Source organism: Corvus kubaryi, unplaced genomic scaffold (assembly GCF_017639235.1).
Source record: "Corvus kubaryi isolate FWS band 111438036 unplaced genomic scaffold, C.kubaryi_AGA036_p1.0 split3-73, whole genome shotgun sequence".
In the NCBI taxonomy this organism is placed as follows: Eukaryota; Metazoa; Chordata; class Aves; order Passeriformes; family Corvidae; genus Corvus; species Corvus kubaryi.
Genome location: NW_024582091.1, coordinates 4,264,273 through 4,280,778, shown reverse-complemented (window position 1 = coordinate 4,280,778; position 16,506 = coordinate 4,264,273). Strand labels below are relative to the sequence as shown.

General features: G+C 43.0%; 1 protein-coding gene across 4 annotated transcripts in view; it reads left to right on the top strand.

Moving 5' to 3' along the window:
• The first annotated feature begins 3,452 nt into the window (after positions 1-3,452).
• The window catches only part of GCLC (glutamate-cysteine ligase catalytic subunit), a 37,140-nt gene continuing 24,086 nt past the window's right edge, over positions 3,453-16,506 (top strand). For 2 of the 4 annotated variants that reach the window (XM_042016790.1, XM_042016791.1), the window contains exon 1: positions 3,454-3,743. In XM_042016790.1, coding sequence (XP_041872724.1) covers positions 3,594-3,743 — 150 coding nt within the window. In that variant the 5' untranslated portion in view covers positions 3,454-3,593. Of the gene's footprint in view, positions 3,744-16,506 lie in introns of all 4 variants that reach the window. The other 2 variants (XM_042016789.1, XM_042016792.1) reach the window with 2 other exon arrangements.

Genomic DNA, 16,506 nt, shown 5'->3' with positions numbered 1-16,506 from the left:
TTGAATCTTTTCAGTGTCCTGACTTCCTTCTCCCCCCAGACAGATCATTTATTCCAACTTGCTAGTCAGCAAGACTTTCTGCATCAAAAAATAATTGCCTGAGCACAGATCTCTCCAGTGCCTCAGGAAATGCCTGGAGGCCTCCTCACTCAAAAGGAAACAGTTATTGCATCTGCTGCTCACCTGAGTCAATTCTGGTGGATGGATACAAGTGCACATGACAAATTATAGACCTGGAAGCATAAAATTTTGATCAAAAAAAACATAATGATTTTTTTTCTACCAAACATACCACTCCAAAACTTTGAAAGTGGATTATTTCATTTGAAGTCTTTTCATTTTACTCAGAGAATAACACAATATACAGCAATGCCAACTCAACAATCACCTTGAACAAAGCTGCTTTAAAAATTTTTTGCAGATGATTCATGAAGTAAGACAAATCTTTCTTCCTTCTAATAACAGCCTTATCACAAGACATCTGCTTGTTACTTATTACTTTTAATGACAGACAGTAAAAGAAAGGATTCTGTAGGAGTGGTCTCACCTATGAGTCTACATATCTTTCTCCCAGTGGGTATATTCTCAAGGAGCCAAGCTACTCTATTTAGATTTAGTGGCAGCTTGTTTGAATAGCTTTGCAGCTATTCAAAACACAAAGTGAGTTATCCTCTGTGGAGAAAGGCAGGAACATGTGAAACAGCTCCTTGCTGTACAGGTTTCAAGTCACATACTCTTCTCTGAACAACTTACCAAATAACATCAGCCTTTTCCCTCAATGATTTCCTTTGGATTGTTCAGAAAAACTAGTTAAGTCTTGGGGCTGGGGATATGGGTACAGAGTAAACTAATAATATCATCCAAAGTACTGCCTGTATGTTCAGAGATGCTTTTTTTCATATTAAGTGCATTGGAAGTAATTATACATGATACTCAGTGTACTGGAAATAATTATACAACATTAAGCATGTAGGCAGATATTATACAATGGTGGTTAGTCCTGAAGTCATATTTTAGGCAATGTGCAAATGAACACTTCTGCATGTGATGCTGTCAACTTTAGAGTGGCTTAGTCCTCCACGATGGATCAGCCCGCATTGTCAGAACACATACATTAGAGCTGGAGGGGAAAAAGCTCCAGCTTTTTCATAAACAGAGCTGACTTGTCACACTGTTATGCTAGACATTACAGTGTGAGAAGAGTTTACATCAGTTTTACTGGTGCAGAAGGAAAATACCTTGATTTTCTGTTATAAACAATGTATTAGCTCTACAGTTGATAAGACTAAGCACACAGAACTAGAAATACAGCAGATATTGGCACTAAAATAACATAAAAATTAGCTGAGTTTAAATATTGAGAAAGACAAGACACTGAAAATGTGCTCTTGAATTGCAGGTTAAAGAGTAGCATTAGTGGTCAGTTGAAGAGTACAGACTGCATAATAGCAGCATGCAATATAATAAAACTGATCTTAATTTTGAAATGTTGTGTATGTTGCTGGAAATATTTACAGTCCATTATACACCAGCACACTCAAAGCAGCTGGGATCATACCAAATACCCAATTCTTCCAGAAAAGTTTCTCAGTAACACAGGGCTCTTGCTGTCAGCCAAGTGAACCGAGAGCATGGACCCTAAACCATACAGACAGGCTGGCCCAGATTCATAAGATGATAATGTTAACTTTGATCTGATACAAAAAGGTTTGCTCCAGACCCAGGCTCACTGTCCCAAGAGCCAGAAAAGGGCTAACACAGCTGTTGGCTTTCAGGTGCTACTTGTCACTGCCAGGACTCCTCAGGTGCTTCAGCTCTAACTCAAAGCTGTGGAAAAGCTGAGGCTGGATGGCAGCATGGTGGCACCTACATGGAATCTTGATATTTTGGTGCAATTGCCCTCAAACATGCAGGGCAGTGCATGAAATCCCTTTGTCCCCTTAGATCTGAAATAAAGTACTTGGCTTTCACATCAGGGATATGCCTCATCAGAATGCCATTGCCAAGTGTGCGACTTTTGGCCTCTTGATGTTTCAAAAATAAAAAAGGCTGTGGGATTTTTTAGCTAGAAGAAAAGATTGTTTTCTTGTCCCTCAAACTAACTCAACCATCCATCTCCAGATCTACAATAGTTACAGCAACAGCACTGCTTTCAATCAGGCTGGCCTGTACAATTTCAGCCAAAAACATGAGGGTTTTTTTTAAAAAAACAAGAGCTCCTAAAAACCAGCTCATTATAAATTAAATATTTGTAATTTAAATGATTACTGATTGTTCTTATTCTGTCAGTGCTTCCCTTTGTGTACAAACTTGGTTATTAAAAATACTTTTGAGTCATTTTACTTCAATATTTGATATCTTCCACTAATGCATTTTAGTTTTATTAGTCTACTATCTTGGGAACTTATTCTTTCCTTTAGGCATCTCATATCCTGGAATAAAGGCAATTAAGCAGTTCTTGTAAGTATAGTCATTCAGTTAATGAAATATCTAATAATATAGTTCATCCATTAGTGGGCTATATGACAATTAAAATACCTTACTAATTCTCAAAGCCTTAGTTTATCCTACTACATACCAGCCCTGCTTGTTCCTGCAGCCTATGACAAGCTCTGTGGATGTAACAACGAGGCTCGAGGAGTAATGAATTTCTGCTTCTCAGCAGTGAGAAACTTTCCCTCCATGTTAACGTTCAGTGCCTTTTGTCTCTTCATTTAGTAAAGACTAGCACTGATGGGCCTTTTACATTTTATCAAATGTAAAATACACGCCTTGACACGCCCCCCTATCCCCTTTCCTGAGACAATGCTGTCCCAATTCCCTCCAGAACAATTCCCAGGTAACTCATTTTCAACATCTTCACGAGCTGGGCTTATGCTTGATACCACAACACCTGGTCTCCGCAGCCGGAGAGATGCAGAGGAGGATCTATGGGGGATGAGGTGTGACCTCTCTGGATTTCCCTCCACCCCTTCCGAGCATCGCGCTTTTGCACTGTGCTCTGATCTGTAAAATACACAGCAGCGTTCGCACGCTATCCGCGCCTTGGGGCCTTTCAATCAGCACCTTCATTTCGGCGCTTTCAGGCCCACGAGGGTCCCTTTCCCCCAGGAACACCGGCCCGGCCGGACGTGGCGCGTCCTGCCCCGCCGGGCCGGGGACACCGTCCCGCCGCCATGTCGCCTCGCGCAGGCGAGCGGCGCCTCCTCCCGCGTGCCCGGGGCGTGCGCCGGGCGTTCGGAGCAGCGGCGCTCACGGGCACTGCCGACGCCGTGGCTCCCCGGGTTTCGCTTCCCCGGGGACGTTCCCTCCCCTCCTTCCCCGGCGGCTCCGCGCCTGGGGCGCCCCGGGGCCGCCAGGCCGCGCTCAGCCCCGCGCTCGGCGCGGCGGGGGCGGCGCCTGCCGGCGGAAAGTGCTGAGTCACGGCGTGACGCGCGGCCGCCGTCACGTGCGGCGCCGGGCTCGGTCCCGCCACCGCGGCAGCGAGCGCACCCGCGGCCCCGAGAGCACCGCGCACGGGCGCACTCGCTCCGCTCCGGCTCCGCTCCGGCTCCGCTCGCTTCCCTGGCCTCCCTCCCTCCCTCCCGGCCGGCATGGGGCTGCTGTCGCAGGGCTCGCCGCTGAGCTGGGAGGAGACGCGGCGGTACGCGGAGCACGTGCGGCGGCACGGCATCCTCCAGTTCCTCCACATCTACCGCGCCCTGCGCGACCGCCACAAGGACGTGCTCAAGTGGGGCGACGAGGTGGGTGAACCCCTGCCGGCGCGGCCTCCGCCGTGGCCTCCGCCGACCCCTGGCGCGGGCGCAGGTGGCGTTCGGTGCGGCGCGGGTCGGGCCGTGCCGGCCGTGGTGCCCCGGAGCGGGCCCGGCCGCTCGGCCGCGGTCGCTCGGCGGGAGGGGACGTTGCGGGCTGCCCGGCGGGGCTTTGTTTACCTCGCGCACACACACACGCGCTCGCCGCATTTCGTTGCGCAGCACGGCTGCCCCGCTATCACCCGCGGTTCTGAAGCGCTAGGACAACTTTCAGTGTTTCCGCCTGGCACCAGTCGGTTGCCCGGGCAGCCCCTCGGGAGGTGTATTCCCGGGGCGGTGTTGCTCGGCAGCACTCGCTCCTTCTCCGGAGTCTGTTTATGCTCTCTTGATGAGTCTGAGTAAAGCGTGTTTATGCCTCGAGTGCCTTGGACTCAGACTCAGTTTTTGGGAGGAAAGCAGGACCGGGGATGGGCGGGCGGCTCTGCAGTGGCGGCTCTGTCGCCGCGCGCCGTGTTCCTCCTGTATCCCTGTGTGAAAGGGACTTGCTGAGCCCTGCTTTACCCCAGAGTTTCCTGGGCGTTTGGTACCTGTCAGGCTGCCTTCCGAACAAGGATCAGCATGATCGCTCGGGTCATGACTTGAACACTGTTACAGGTGCTTTGTGCCCGAGGACTGTAACTTTAGTCTTAGGTGTGTTGCCTTGTAAACCTGCGCTCAATTGTGCCACAGCCTGACAGCACTCTGCGAGGAGCAAAGGCTGCCTCCTCCATTGATCAGTTCCCCAGGAGACAGGGAGCAGCTTCACGTGAGCTGAGCTAGAAGCTCTCCTTGTCTGTGGTGTTGGTGAGATCCCGCACTGGTCATTTGAACTGTCCTAGATGAGGTTGCAGGGAAGTTGGAAGAGCAGACCCGGATACATTGCATCTCTGTCTCATGCACAGATTGCTTTCTGAGCAGCAAAGGCATTTGTGAGAAAACTTTATTCCAGTAGTAGCAGCTATTCACACGTGCTCTTTCACAGAGGAAAATGCTGTTCACTGTGTGCGCCTTGATAGAACTTGTCTCTTAAAGTCTGTTCTTTTTTAAATTAACCCCTGTCATAATTCACTTAACAGCAGGGCAAACGTCAGCACATGGGAGCTGCTTCCATGAGTGAGTGGGGGCTTGGCTACTGAAATTTGTTTAATGAAAGCATGTATAGTCTACACCACAGGGTTTTGCAGCTGGAGTGGTGTGGACTCAGGAAGTTTAAGTATACTTTTTTTATCTATCCTTGTCTGATGTTTGTGTTTCCACATGTCTTGTATGACTGAAGTTATGCTGACAAAACGGCCTCACAGTCTTGAGTCCAGGAATATAGACAGAGTCTTCCTGTTGCTCTGATACTTAGCTAGAGAGTTTCTTCATTAATCTTTAAGAGATGGTACTCGTTTTTCAATGGGTGTTAGATTTTAATTGTCCTTGCTTTCTCAGAGTGAGATTTCACAAGATAGCTAAGGCTGACCCACTAGGAAGCTGGTTCAGCTTCCCTCCCTGTGTTCCAGGCTCGCATTTCTGCTGCCTGCCTTGTGTTGTTACTGGCCATCTGAGTTCAAAAAGTTAACCCAGCAGAAAACTACTTCCATTCAGTTTTTTAGGGTGGTTGGTTTTCTCAGCAGAGCTTCAGCTCTTTCACAGGTAGACCCAACAAGCTCTGCTTAATGTAAGGAAAGTAGCAGGAGTGTGTGGAGGAAAGTACAACCAGTGCCTGCAGCACCCGCAGCTGATCACTTGGTAATCTTAGCCGTATGGTGAGACTGGACTCTGGGAGCCTCATTCTTCCTTTGGCCTGGGGACCATACTGAACAAAGTGGTTATGCTGGGTAAATAGTGGAGCGTTGTGTTAAAGGAGATTCACAGTTTTCTTCTACCATGCTGCAGCATGGCAAGAGGCAGGATTTTAAGAGCAGTATCATTTACAGATGTGATTTTGATAAGGAGCTGAGAGCTGTATTAGAAATGTCTGTGAACATTCAGAGGAGGTCAGGTAACCTGGGTTGTTGCCTACCTCTTCATTTTAGCAAACGCTGATAAACTTAGGTGTGGCAACTTTGTTCTGCTGTGTTATGCAGTTATATATTTTTATGTAACGCAGCATTTAGGAGTGTGTTAAAGGCCCAGGTACTTGCAGCCAGTCTGCTCTTGTGCAAACACAAAACCGTACCTCGGTCCATAACTTACTGGAGCTGTGCTGTAGATAGGCTAATGCAGAGGGCAGTACGTTTGTTTTCCATTTTTCCTCTCAGTTGTTAGAAAGTGGCGCCACATTTATATGCAGCTTAGATGAATCAACTGACTAATTGGACAGTTTTCATAAAAAGTCTTTTGTGCACTTTGACCTTCATGTAAAAAGTCATAGCCTGAGGGTGTTTAATTGTTTTAAAAACTTGTTGAAGATAGAAATCAAGAATGGAGATGACAGCCCTCATGTAATGGTAGAGATAAAATCAGAATAAACAAAATTACTTTTGTGTTCAAGAGACGTTTCTGTGACTGTGTTTAGTGAAAAATGTATTTTTAAATTTTTTTTAAGGAATGTTTATGAGAAAAAACCCAACTTCAGTAGCACATACTGAGTTTGTCTTTCAGGGCATATCTGTGAATACTTTAAAGGTTGTTCCTCATCTAGGTGATGCCATTGTAAAAATGAAATACTGTGTTTGCTCATGACTGTAGATACCAGCCTTTGCTTTGGTTTTGTTTTCAACAGGACTCCCACTTTGCCCTGCGTGTTGTAAGACTCATTACAGAACTGTGTGGGTCCTTTGGGGTGCTTGTAACCTCCTAGGGACTCCATTCCCTGGAGTTCCAAAGGAATGAAACTGTGGGGAATCCTCATGTGCTGTTTCTTGGGTGCCAGACAGAAGTGTTACGGCTAAGTGCTAACAGAGCATGGTGGTGGCATCTGTTTTGAAGGGAGTGGGACAGCATCACAGCTTACATTGCGGGGTAGCATTCCCTAGTGCTCCCATCCTCTCCTGAGTAAAGAGCTGGAAAGGTCAAACCACTAGTTCTGCTGCCTTTTGAAAAGTCAGCTCTTTTATTGCTTGCAGGGTTAATAGAACCAAGAGCTGTTGTCTGTTTTGAGGTAAGTCCTTTTTTACTCTGTTTTCCACAACCATGAAGCCTTTGTAATGGTAAAAAATAAAAGCCAATCAAATATGAGTGTAACAGAGTAAGAGTTGCTTTAAAAAAAGCTTTCTAAAGGTCTCCTTAAATCTGTATTTGCAGGTGAAGGTCCTCTGCCTCTTAATCATCCTTCTACCTCATTTAAAACTGACAGTTGACCTCCCTGTTTATGCTTGACTTCTCCTGACTGTGGAGAATACAATAGAGTGAACTACCTTATTATCCGTCATCAAACTCTTACTCTCATTGCCTTAATGCTCACAAAGTTTGGGCAACAATTACATCTGCTGGTGAGACCCTGTCATGCTAACAAGTACAATTTCCTTGTGTTCTCATCTTGCTCTTCCATCCAATAATGTATGCTTGACTTTGGGGTTGCAGAGTTGTAATCATTGTTTATTTTTTTATTTTTGTGCAGCAGAATCAAAAACCTGCAACTTTTCAGTACTCCAGTAGAGTTAGCAGATACTATGTGAAACTATTAATTTGTGCAGCTTGGCAGATGCTAGCCTATTCTGCAGCTTCCTAGCTTTTGTCCCAAAAAGCTCCTTTCTGTGCCAGTGCATTACTTGTCTCCTGTGCTGTTCAGTGCCTCTTGTCTGCTGATTGCATTCCTCTGACGGATGTTGCTTAAATTTCCCTTTGGAGCTTTATGCGGACACTCGGATCAGACAAGTGGAATGGCTGGCCCTTGGCAAGGCTCACTGCTGCTGCTTTGTGCTGAGCGTACACACAACCACGAGTCACAGCATTTCACACCGAACTATGTTTACATATGTATGCACATGTGCATGTAATACTTGTCTTCCGCAGTCTGTAAATACTGAGGAGGAGCTGTTTCAGCATAAGAAAGTTTAAGAAAGGTTTGCCAGAGGGATATCTCAGAAGGAAGATATGTAGAAAGCAAGCATGGGCAGAACATGACAGTTTATTTTAAAGTACATGTGAGTGAAGTGGGAATCTGACTTGCTCAGCCTTGTTTAGTGAAATTGGACGTAATGACTCTTTTGTTGTGTATGAGTCTTGTTCCCATCAAAGTGGGGACCTAGCATACAATAAGCATCTTCAACTTTTTAAAATTTGTTTTCTTAATGGAAACTTGAAGTGAAATTTGGAGGCCTTTAAATAGATTTGATAATGCTGTGTATGAGGCAGCAAGAAAAATGTACTGCTGCACTGCTTGCAAGTTGAAATCTTACTGAGTTAATTCTAGTTTGATTTTGTTTTCTTTCCTTCCTTTTACCTCAGTCCTTTTTAAGCTTCTTTTGATCTTTGTCCTGTACACTCAATTTATTCCCCTCCTTATCCTTTAGTTTTTTAATTATACCTTGTAAATAAGTTAAATGAGAACTAAAATGAGCATGTGCTAATGAGCACTTCCTCATGCAAGAAGCAAAGTAGCCCTTCTCAGGAGCTACGAGAGGCCAGAGGTTTCTTACCAGAATGTCCCAAAGGTGTTGCTTCTGATAGAAGATGCATGACTCTCTTGAAAGCTTTCTCCTTTTTCGTAATGAAAGGTTAGGCTGTGAAAAGAGCTCTATTTCCTCTTGAGTGATTCTTCCCAGGAAGCTACCTATTGCATTAATGTCTTGTTACAGTTTCTAGCCTGTTACATTTTTGGGTTTTTCCAGGGCAGTAGCAAGGTGTAAATTATATGATCAGAGATGTTACATTACAGCTTGTAGAACTTCAGACTGGTAAAATTATTGCTGCATATTAAGGAAGTGAATTTGGGTTCATATGCACGCAGTTTGAGGCTCCAGTTTGTCTGTCACCCATTAAAAACCAGGAACAAAATCTAGGACATTTTATAGCAATGGTGAATCTAGCTCACCAGCTGCGTGAAATAAGTACACAGATGAAGTTTTCATCATCTCTTTGCTAGAAGACAACCAGTGAAGCTTGATGAGAGACAGATGCACATTCATAAAAATGTTCAAAAAGGGATAAGAAAGGACCAGAACTGATGGAGTAGGTTCAGAGAGCATCATGGTGTACAGAAAGGTAATGTTCGTTTCTCATTTTACAAGAAACTTGGTTAACTTAATGGGCTAGAAGAGCAGATGTCCTTTTAAGATAATTGCATATTTTACAAAGCCTAGATGCCCTGTGGAACAAGATGGCACATGATAGCTTTGAAGCCAAGATAGACATCGACTTACATGGACAAGAATAGACAGTTTATTACAGTTTCTTTAAACTTTACGTGCTGCAAGATGTTTGTCCATCTATCCAAACCACTCAGATAATTGTATAGTGAGTTGTGGGGTTTCTTTAATGTTTATCTGAAACTTTCTAACTAGCTCTTTGTTTTATATGTTATAAGTAAAACAGAATCACAAAAAATAGTTGTTGCATTTTCCAGAATGTCAATAATATGTGGTCTTTAAAAAAAATTAATCCAAGTCATTAATACAGATTCATACTCAGTACTATGATGATCTCACATTCTCATTTTGTACAAACTGCTGCAATATACCAGTGTGCAGAAATTGCCTTTCTAAAAGCTGTTCCTGGTAATCTTGTGCCTATAATAAAGCTAATGGTAGCCTGCAGTCTTAGAAATTTTTTTGCATTCTTGTCATTTTAAGACAAATGCTTTTAGTCTCCCCCTCCCCCAGCAAAATTCCCCAAACAGAATTTGTCTTTGAATTTTTTTAATGCAGAAATTCCTGATGATGGCCTCTGCCAAATGTGGCATGTGCGGATGCATCTCAATGGAGCTGTCTTAATCGATGTGCTCACCTGCTGGCCACTTGGGGGGAAGCAGCACTCGTGAATGATTTCGTTATCTGTCACGTGTCTGCTTATTCACTCTTTCTCTCTGAGCTTTATTGAGCTAAATAAAGGGACAGTGGAATTACTTGTTTACAAATAGATTATAACTTCCTTAATACTTTTTGTATGGATACCTCCTGTTTCAAATAGTGGCTTTTCTGGGGCTGGATCTGAAGGTATGATGTTAGTGTATCAGCTTATGCTGCTTGACAGCCATGAGTGTGTATGTATGCAACCTCTAAAATGAATACACTAGTGCATGGAAATACAACTCGTTAAATCTTGACTTGAGCAAGATTAGTGCCCTTGAAGAATCTTCATGTTAATTCATTCTCTGGGTACTTCAACTGACTCTCATGAAACTACTTTTTCTGCCTGGTTTTAATCCTGGCATCACGGAAAACCTAAAGTAAACCGTGTTGCTTTCAAAACATGCACAGTGTGTTAACCCCATGATGGCTTATAATTTTGCTCATCTCCCTCTGCTCAGCTCTTCCAGTGGCTAGGTGATAAGATGTGTATAGGTTGTAGTGCAGCACCAGTGACCTACCTGAGAGCTTTACTGCCAGATGCACTGTGCATGTGACAGTGCAAGACGCACTGAGATGAGTTTATATTGAGATGCTCTTTGAAAATTTAATTTTGTAATTAATGAAAACCACTTTGGAAGTTTGGGGGTTTTCTGTTGTGTGGAATTTTGTTTGGATTTTTATTTACGGGTTTTTTTGTGTGTGTGGTTGGTTGGTTGCTTGCTTGCTTGCTTGGGTTTTTTTAGGGCTGTTTTGGTGTGGTGGTTTTTAGGGGGGGTTTTAGGAGTTTTTTTCCCTAAAGCAAGCTGCAGTTGGTCATAAATATTGACCCACCCCCATGGTGAACATTGATTTCCTCCTTCCCAATCTCAGAATTTAGTAAGAGAAGCTTAAACTACCTATTGTTTGTGTATTTCTGATAACAAAATATTCTGTTCACAGTGTATGTCCTTCTGTGGCTATCAAGTGGATTGCTGTGGTTTTGTCATGGGATATTTTCTATTGTAATTCCTCTTTTTCCCTCAGGACCTCTTCTTGCTGTGCAGATGCCTTATTTTAGTTAACAGTATGAGAAAGGGTGAATCAGAAGGATGAGTGCAGGAAAGATTTTGTTGTTGATGTTGTATATTCAGTTGTTCAGGTTTTTTATTTTTCTTTCTGATGCAAAAGGCAAATTAGAAGCTTGGAGCATTTTGTTTTACAGGTGAATTAATAAAAAAGTTGTCTTTGCTGCAGAAATCTAAAGTTAACATGATCCTAGTCTTTTTAATAATACTAACCTCAGGTGTTACACTGTACAGAAGTCAAAGATGACACTTCTTTCTGTAATGCACCACATCTTACTTCTTTAGAATCATGCAAATGGTTATAACTTCTCAATTTTAGTTTTCAATAAGCCAGCTTCCTGGTTTGGGGTGTGTGCAGAAGGTTCTCTAGTCACGTTGTGTCGTGCACAAAAAAATCTGCAGCCCTGATGTTGTCGCATGGGAGGGAGAACAGGCAAGAGCGCTTAGTTGGGGCTGGCTGTGTTGGCTGAGATGAGAGCCTCTGCATCCCCTTTGTTTTCTTTGTCTATGATAATATTTAATGTGGCATAGAAGTTCCTAATTTTTTTTTTTTTTTTGTCAATGTAATGTAAAACATGAGTTGTGTTTTGTTTCTGGGACATGCCTTCTATGAATTGGTTTTGTTTAGAGTTGAAGATGATGCTTTTTTCATTGGATTTCCACTTCCAATCTGCTTAATCAGAGTTAAGCATTTTGGGCATTACATTTTAATCTTGGTTCTCCTGTTGCAGATTTTTGAAATTATTTCTGTGGCAGAGAACATCCATGGTAATCTCATGAGTGTGGAAATGCCTTGCCTCATGCCAGTGCACAGTTTGGGGGCTTGCTGGCTAGAAAGAGGGTAACCAGCCTCTGTGGCACTTCCAGACTTGCTTTCCTTTGAAATTTGCTCCCTCAGGGGTTAGACTTATTGTAAGAAAGTAAACCTTTAATTAAAGGTACATTACCAGCTGTTTAGTTCTGTGACTCCATGTTTATCACAGCAGTGCTGAGAAGATAACTGCATCAAAAAAACCGACTTTGGGTATTATGCTTTACATCCGTCAGAAGTATTTGTACCTACAGAATAGAATCTGCTTTTTCCATCTAACACTGAAAACTTGTGGCAGAGGTTCTTCATTGAACAGTCAGATTATTAAAACTTTATTCTCCTCTAGACTGTCTTTTAATGATAATGGTATTTTAGTAATGCATTAACTGATGAATAAATATATGGAGGAGCTATTGTTTTTTCCATAAGTGAGCTTAAGAACTAGTGAAAGGGGTATTTTCTGCTGTATACGTAAGCGTATGAGGCAAACTGCGTGAAAATACTTAAATGTTGGTAGTGGCTTTTGTTAACAGTAAATGATAGCCATGAGACCTCATTGGATGTTCAGGAAAAATTTTCAATTTCTCTTAAAGCTCCAGGCCTGAAGGAAGGTTCATGTGAGGAGACTGCTAAAAATTTCTCCAGGTACATGTGGCAATAGCTGTCCAGTGGAAGGAGAAAGAAGCTGTCATTAAGATTGTCCTTGAGAAACAGCACTGGTCCATGAGTCACCTATGATCTGATTTATTTAGAATCACAGAATAGTTGGTGTTGTAAGGGACCTTTGAAGATTATCGTGTCAAACTCCGTGCCATGGGCAAGGACATCTTCCATTACACCAGGTTGCTCAAAGCCCTATCCAAACTGGCCTTGAACACTTCCAGGGATGGGGCATCCACATCTGAGATCAATGGTCAGGAGCGTGGTACAAGGCTAATGCAGGTACTGTTTTTCACACGTAGAAAGCATGCAGCAATGCTTTCTTCATCGCTTTTCTCTTAAAAAAAGCTTCTCTTCAAATGATTCTTATAAACTGGTTTTTTTCTATTATATAATCTTGGCACCTTACTTCTGAGCTTACAGAGGTCCAGACTTCGTGCTTACCAGTGTTTTCATAGGCAGAAGTACCTCGTGGCAAACACTTTGAATGTTAAAAAGATTTTAAAGTTCAATGCTACAGCAGAGGCTTTACTCTTAACTATTAGATAGGTTTTGTTCCCTGTGTAGTTAGCATGATAGTGTTAAACTGAGTGTGCAAGGACAGGTTTTCACATTGGGAAGCAGACCACTACCAGGGCAAGTATTTGGACGATGATATGTTGATATCCATGCATTAGAAAGATAAATTACTTGTTGGTAGAATTGCCATGTTAAGGTTTAGCGCTTGACATGCTTCAGTGATCTTAGGTCTAGGGAGAGAGGTTAGCAAAGCTTGGGGAGAAGGATGTACTACTGATAGTGGGCGCAAAGGACACAGAATTTACGGGCCACAAGGACATTTGGCAGAACTCCCAAGGTAAGTAAGAAAGTAACAAAGCCAACTCAGCAACTGTGCTGAGATCAGTTCCAACTGTGTAAAAGGTAATTCAGGCAGGGAAAGATTCCCACCACCATGGTCCACTGACTCAAGAAACCCACCCACTCAGGAGAAGTACTGAGCATGCAGACTAATTAGGATGAGAAGCAAGAGAATTATTTAACCAACAGAAGCTAGAATTAGTAAGAGAACTATGTAACTTGTACTTAATCTAGTCAATTGCTAAAACGTATAAATGGTATAAAGCTTTAGTGATAGGGGAGCTAGCAGCCTTTTGTGGGTTATCACCAAGTTCCTTGCTTTGCACCAATTAGAATAAAGAAATATTCAGCCTTAAGCTGAAACATGGGTCTTTCAGATTAGACATTAGAAAAAAATTTTCACCATTAGGGTGGTCAGGCATTGGGATAGGTTACCCAGGGAGGTGGTAGTCACCATCCCTGGAGGTGTTGAAGAGGAATCTGCGTCTTGCTCGGTGACATGGTTTAGGGATTTAGGAATTACGGTGGCAGTGGTGGGTTGACAGTTGGACTTGCTGATCCTAAAGGTCTCTTCCAACCTTGAAGATTCTATGATTAAATAGAAATACCTCATCTTGGTGTTGGCACTGCACCCAGGGCAGCAAGCCTGCATTTGGGACAGCAGTGTGGCGTGGGTGGCGGCTTCGGTCCACCTTGTTCCTTAGAATTATTACTAATGGGTTGTTTCACTGATACCCCTTCATTTTTAAGAGGCATACTTTATGCAGAAATAATATGTGTAATTATGGTTAAATAACTCAGGCATTCAAACACAATTTCAGACATGCTTACCCATTTCCAGAGAGCTGTCATCTTTCATTTTGCCGCCAGACAAGTCAAGCACAACTGTTTGCCTTAATGAGTAGAGACTGGTTGTGGTTCTCCACAGTGAGAGGCTTCAAGGTCTCACTTGTATTTACAGAGGCGGTATCAAAGAATTTTCAAAAGCCTGAAATTTTCTTGGTAGCCAACTGTGAGAAAAGGTGATAGTAAGTGAAGTAACACCATTCTGGGTGCTGTTCTGCTAGCAAACTAATGGAGCATACTGCTTCTTGAGAAGATTCGGCAATGGAGTGGAGCGGAGCTGGCGTGGAAGTGCTCTGTAGATGAAGTTACATTGCAAGACAGTAATTAAGAGGAAGGAGCCCACTAAAGAACAGTTTTTCCTTGTGTTGGCTCATGGGTACTTCTGTTATACTCCGAGTATTTGCTTTAACTAAGAATGTATTTGCTTTTTTAATGCATTTAACTGTGAACAATAATTTGTTTAGGCTTGCTCTGGGATGCGGGTGGGGTGTTGGATTTTCGGCTTTCGCTTTGCAACCGTGCTGGCCAAACTGTTGTTCCTTTGCCTGGTAAGGTACCACAGAACTTCTGCGAGCCAGGCAGACCCAGGGGTGGTTGGAGAGATTAGTCCACTGAGGTTGCACAGAGCATGTCTGTCTGCAGGGAGAGGCTGGGAGGCCATGTCCTGTCATCAGCAGCCTTGCAGCATGTGCCAGCCAGAAGACAGAGATGTGTAGGGTTTGCTGCACGATGAGAGCACTGACTGGAAGCATGGGTCCAAAGTGGCCACCTTCATTACCATGACAGGGCACATTGTCCTCGCTGGCTCTAAGCAAGGCTGCTGGTCAGCCATCTGCATCAGTAGTTTGATCTGATGTGTATTTTGCTTCTTGCTAAGGAGCCTAATTAAAATTTTAGAGAAAAGTGAACTCTAAAGAGCTCAGCAAAATAATGAATTATGGATGTTGGGTGAAGCCCCTTATATTTGGCCTTTGGACTAGAATCTCTGCCAGGCATGCTGATTCTCTCAGCTTGGCTGCATTTCTCTGAACTTTGTTGTGGATAAAAAACATGTGAGAAGTCTGTGAATGATGACCTGAAGCTGAGTGTAAAAGTGTGTGAACTCTGAATTTGTTTCTTTCTTTGTAGCTGTAGGCTAAATCTTTTAATGAGCTGAAATTACATTCTTTAAGGGTGCCCATTCAGCCAGTCCCTCTGTTGTCAAGATGCTCTGTGGGTTACTCAGAACTGTTGGCAGTCATCTGAAGTTTTTTCTTTTCTCATTAAAATTAATGGCAGATCATCCGTGTGTTAAGCTTTGAAGATTTAGTCAATGTTTGTGGAGGCAAAAGTAATAGTTGTTTCTAAAGTTGGAATGGATAAATGCAATATATTCTCTACTGTACTTGAAACATGAAGCACTTTGATTTCTTTGGGTTTGCCTTCTTGGCTTAGTGTTTCTTTACACTTTTGGCGTGGTTTGTTTTTTTGGTTTTTTTTTTTTTTTTTAAACTTGCAATTAATTTGGTTTATAGAAAAGTACAGTCTTCTCACCACCAGCTTATTACAGCTACATTTGGAGAGGGATTTCTAGGAAAGGCGGCTAATCACAGTAGCATACTCATGTAAAGGTGGACAAGTGTTCAATTTTTGGGTCCCTCGATAGCAGCTGTAGTTCCTGTGCTCTCCCTTCTGTTACCCATTCCTACAGGCAATGTTGGGGGGAGGCTGGGCATGTGTCCAGCTTGATGCCCTTTCTGTATCCATCCGTATGACTCTCACCTGTGGACTTGGATACCCCTTCTAGATTAGGCCAGCTCCTAGTGAGAATGATACTTTTACAAAGCAGGAGATGATGTTGAACATGGTAGGGAAACTTGAAGTCCCTTTTGCTTTCCAATAGTAGGGTCAAATGACACTGGAGAGACTGCTGCTGGGTAATAACGAAATCAGTGCTCGACTGTGTTCTGGTTACTATAGTCTGTAGTTATCGCAAGTAGATTATTGCGGCATAATACACACAATTGACAGAATATACTGTGCAAGAAAGTGCAATCTGCACAGAAACTAGAAATCATCATTTGTTCTCTAAGAGGTTAAAATTTGAACTTAGAAAACATACAGTAAATGTGTATAATTGCTGGATGAGTCCTTCCAGAGTTTCTCTGATCAGATTCTGTAGAATTACAAACACTGTTGGATAATACTGCTTGTGATTTAATCACAAATCCCAACAGAGGATTGTATTTTTTGTCACAGTAGTAAGCAATAACTCTTCCATGGACACTGAAGCAGCCGAAGAACGTGAAGATCACAAATCTGCTTTACAGTGTGCTGTGAAATACAGCACAAGTTCCCTGTGTTTTGGCAAGCTGCTTTCCTATTTTCATCAGACTTCTGTACAAAATAGAAATTGCCATGAGTTGGTATGCTGCAACTTTAACCATGAGCATCTTGTGTGAGTCTGAACTCCTGGGACTGGAGCAGTCACATTTGTTAAATACAGAGGGATGTGGCTCTAGACAGTGTTGGAAAATGAAACTGAGGAGCACAGTGAT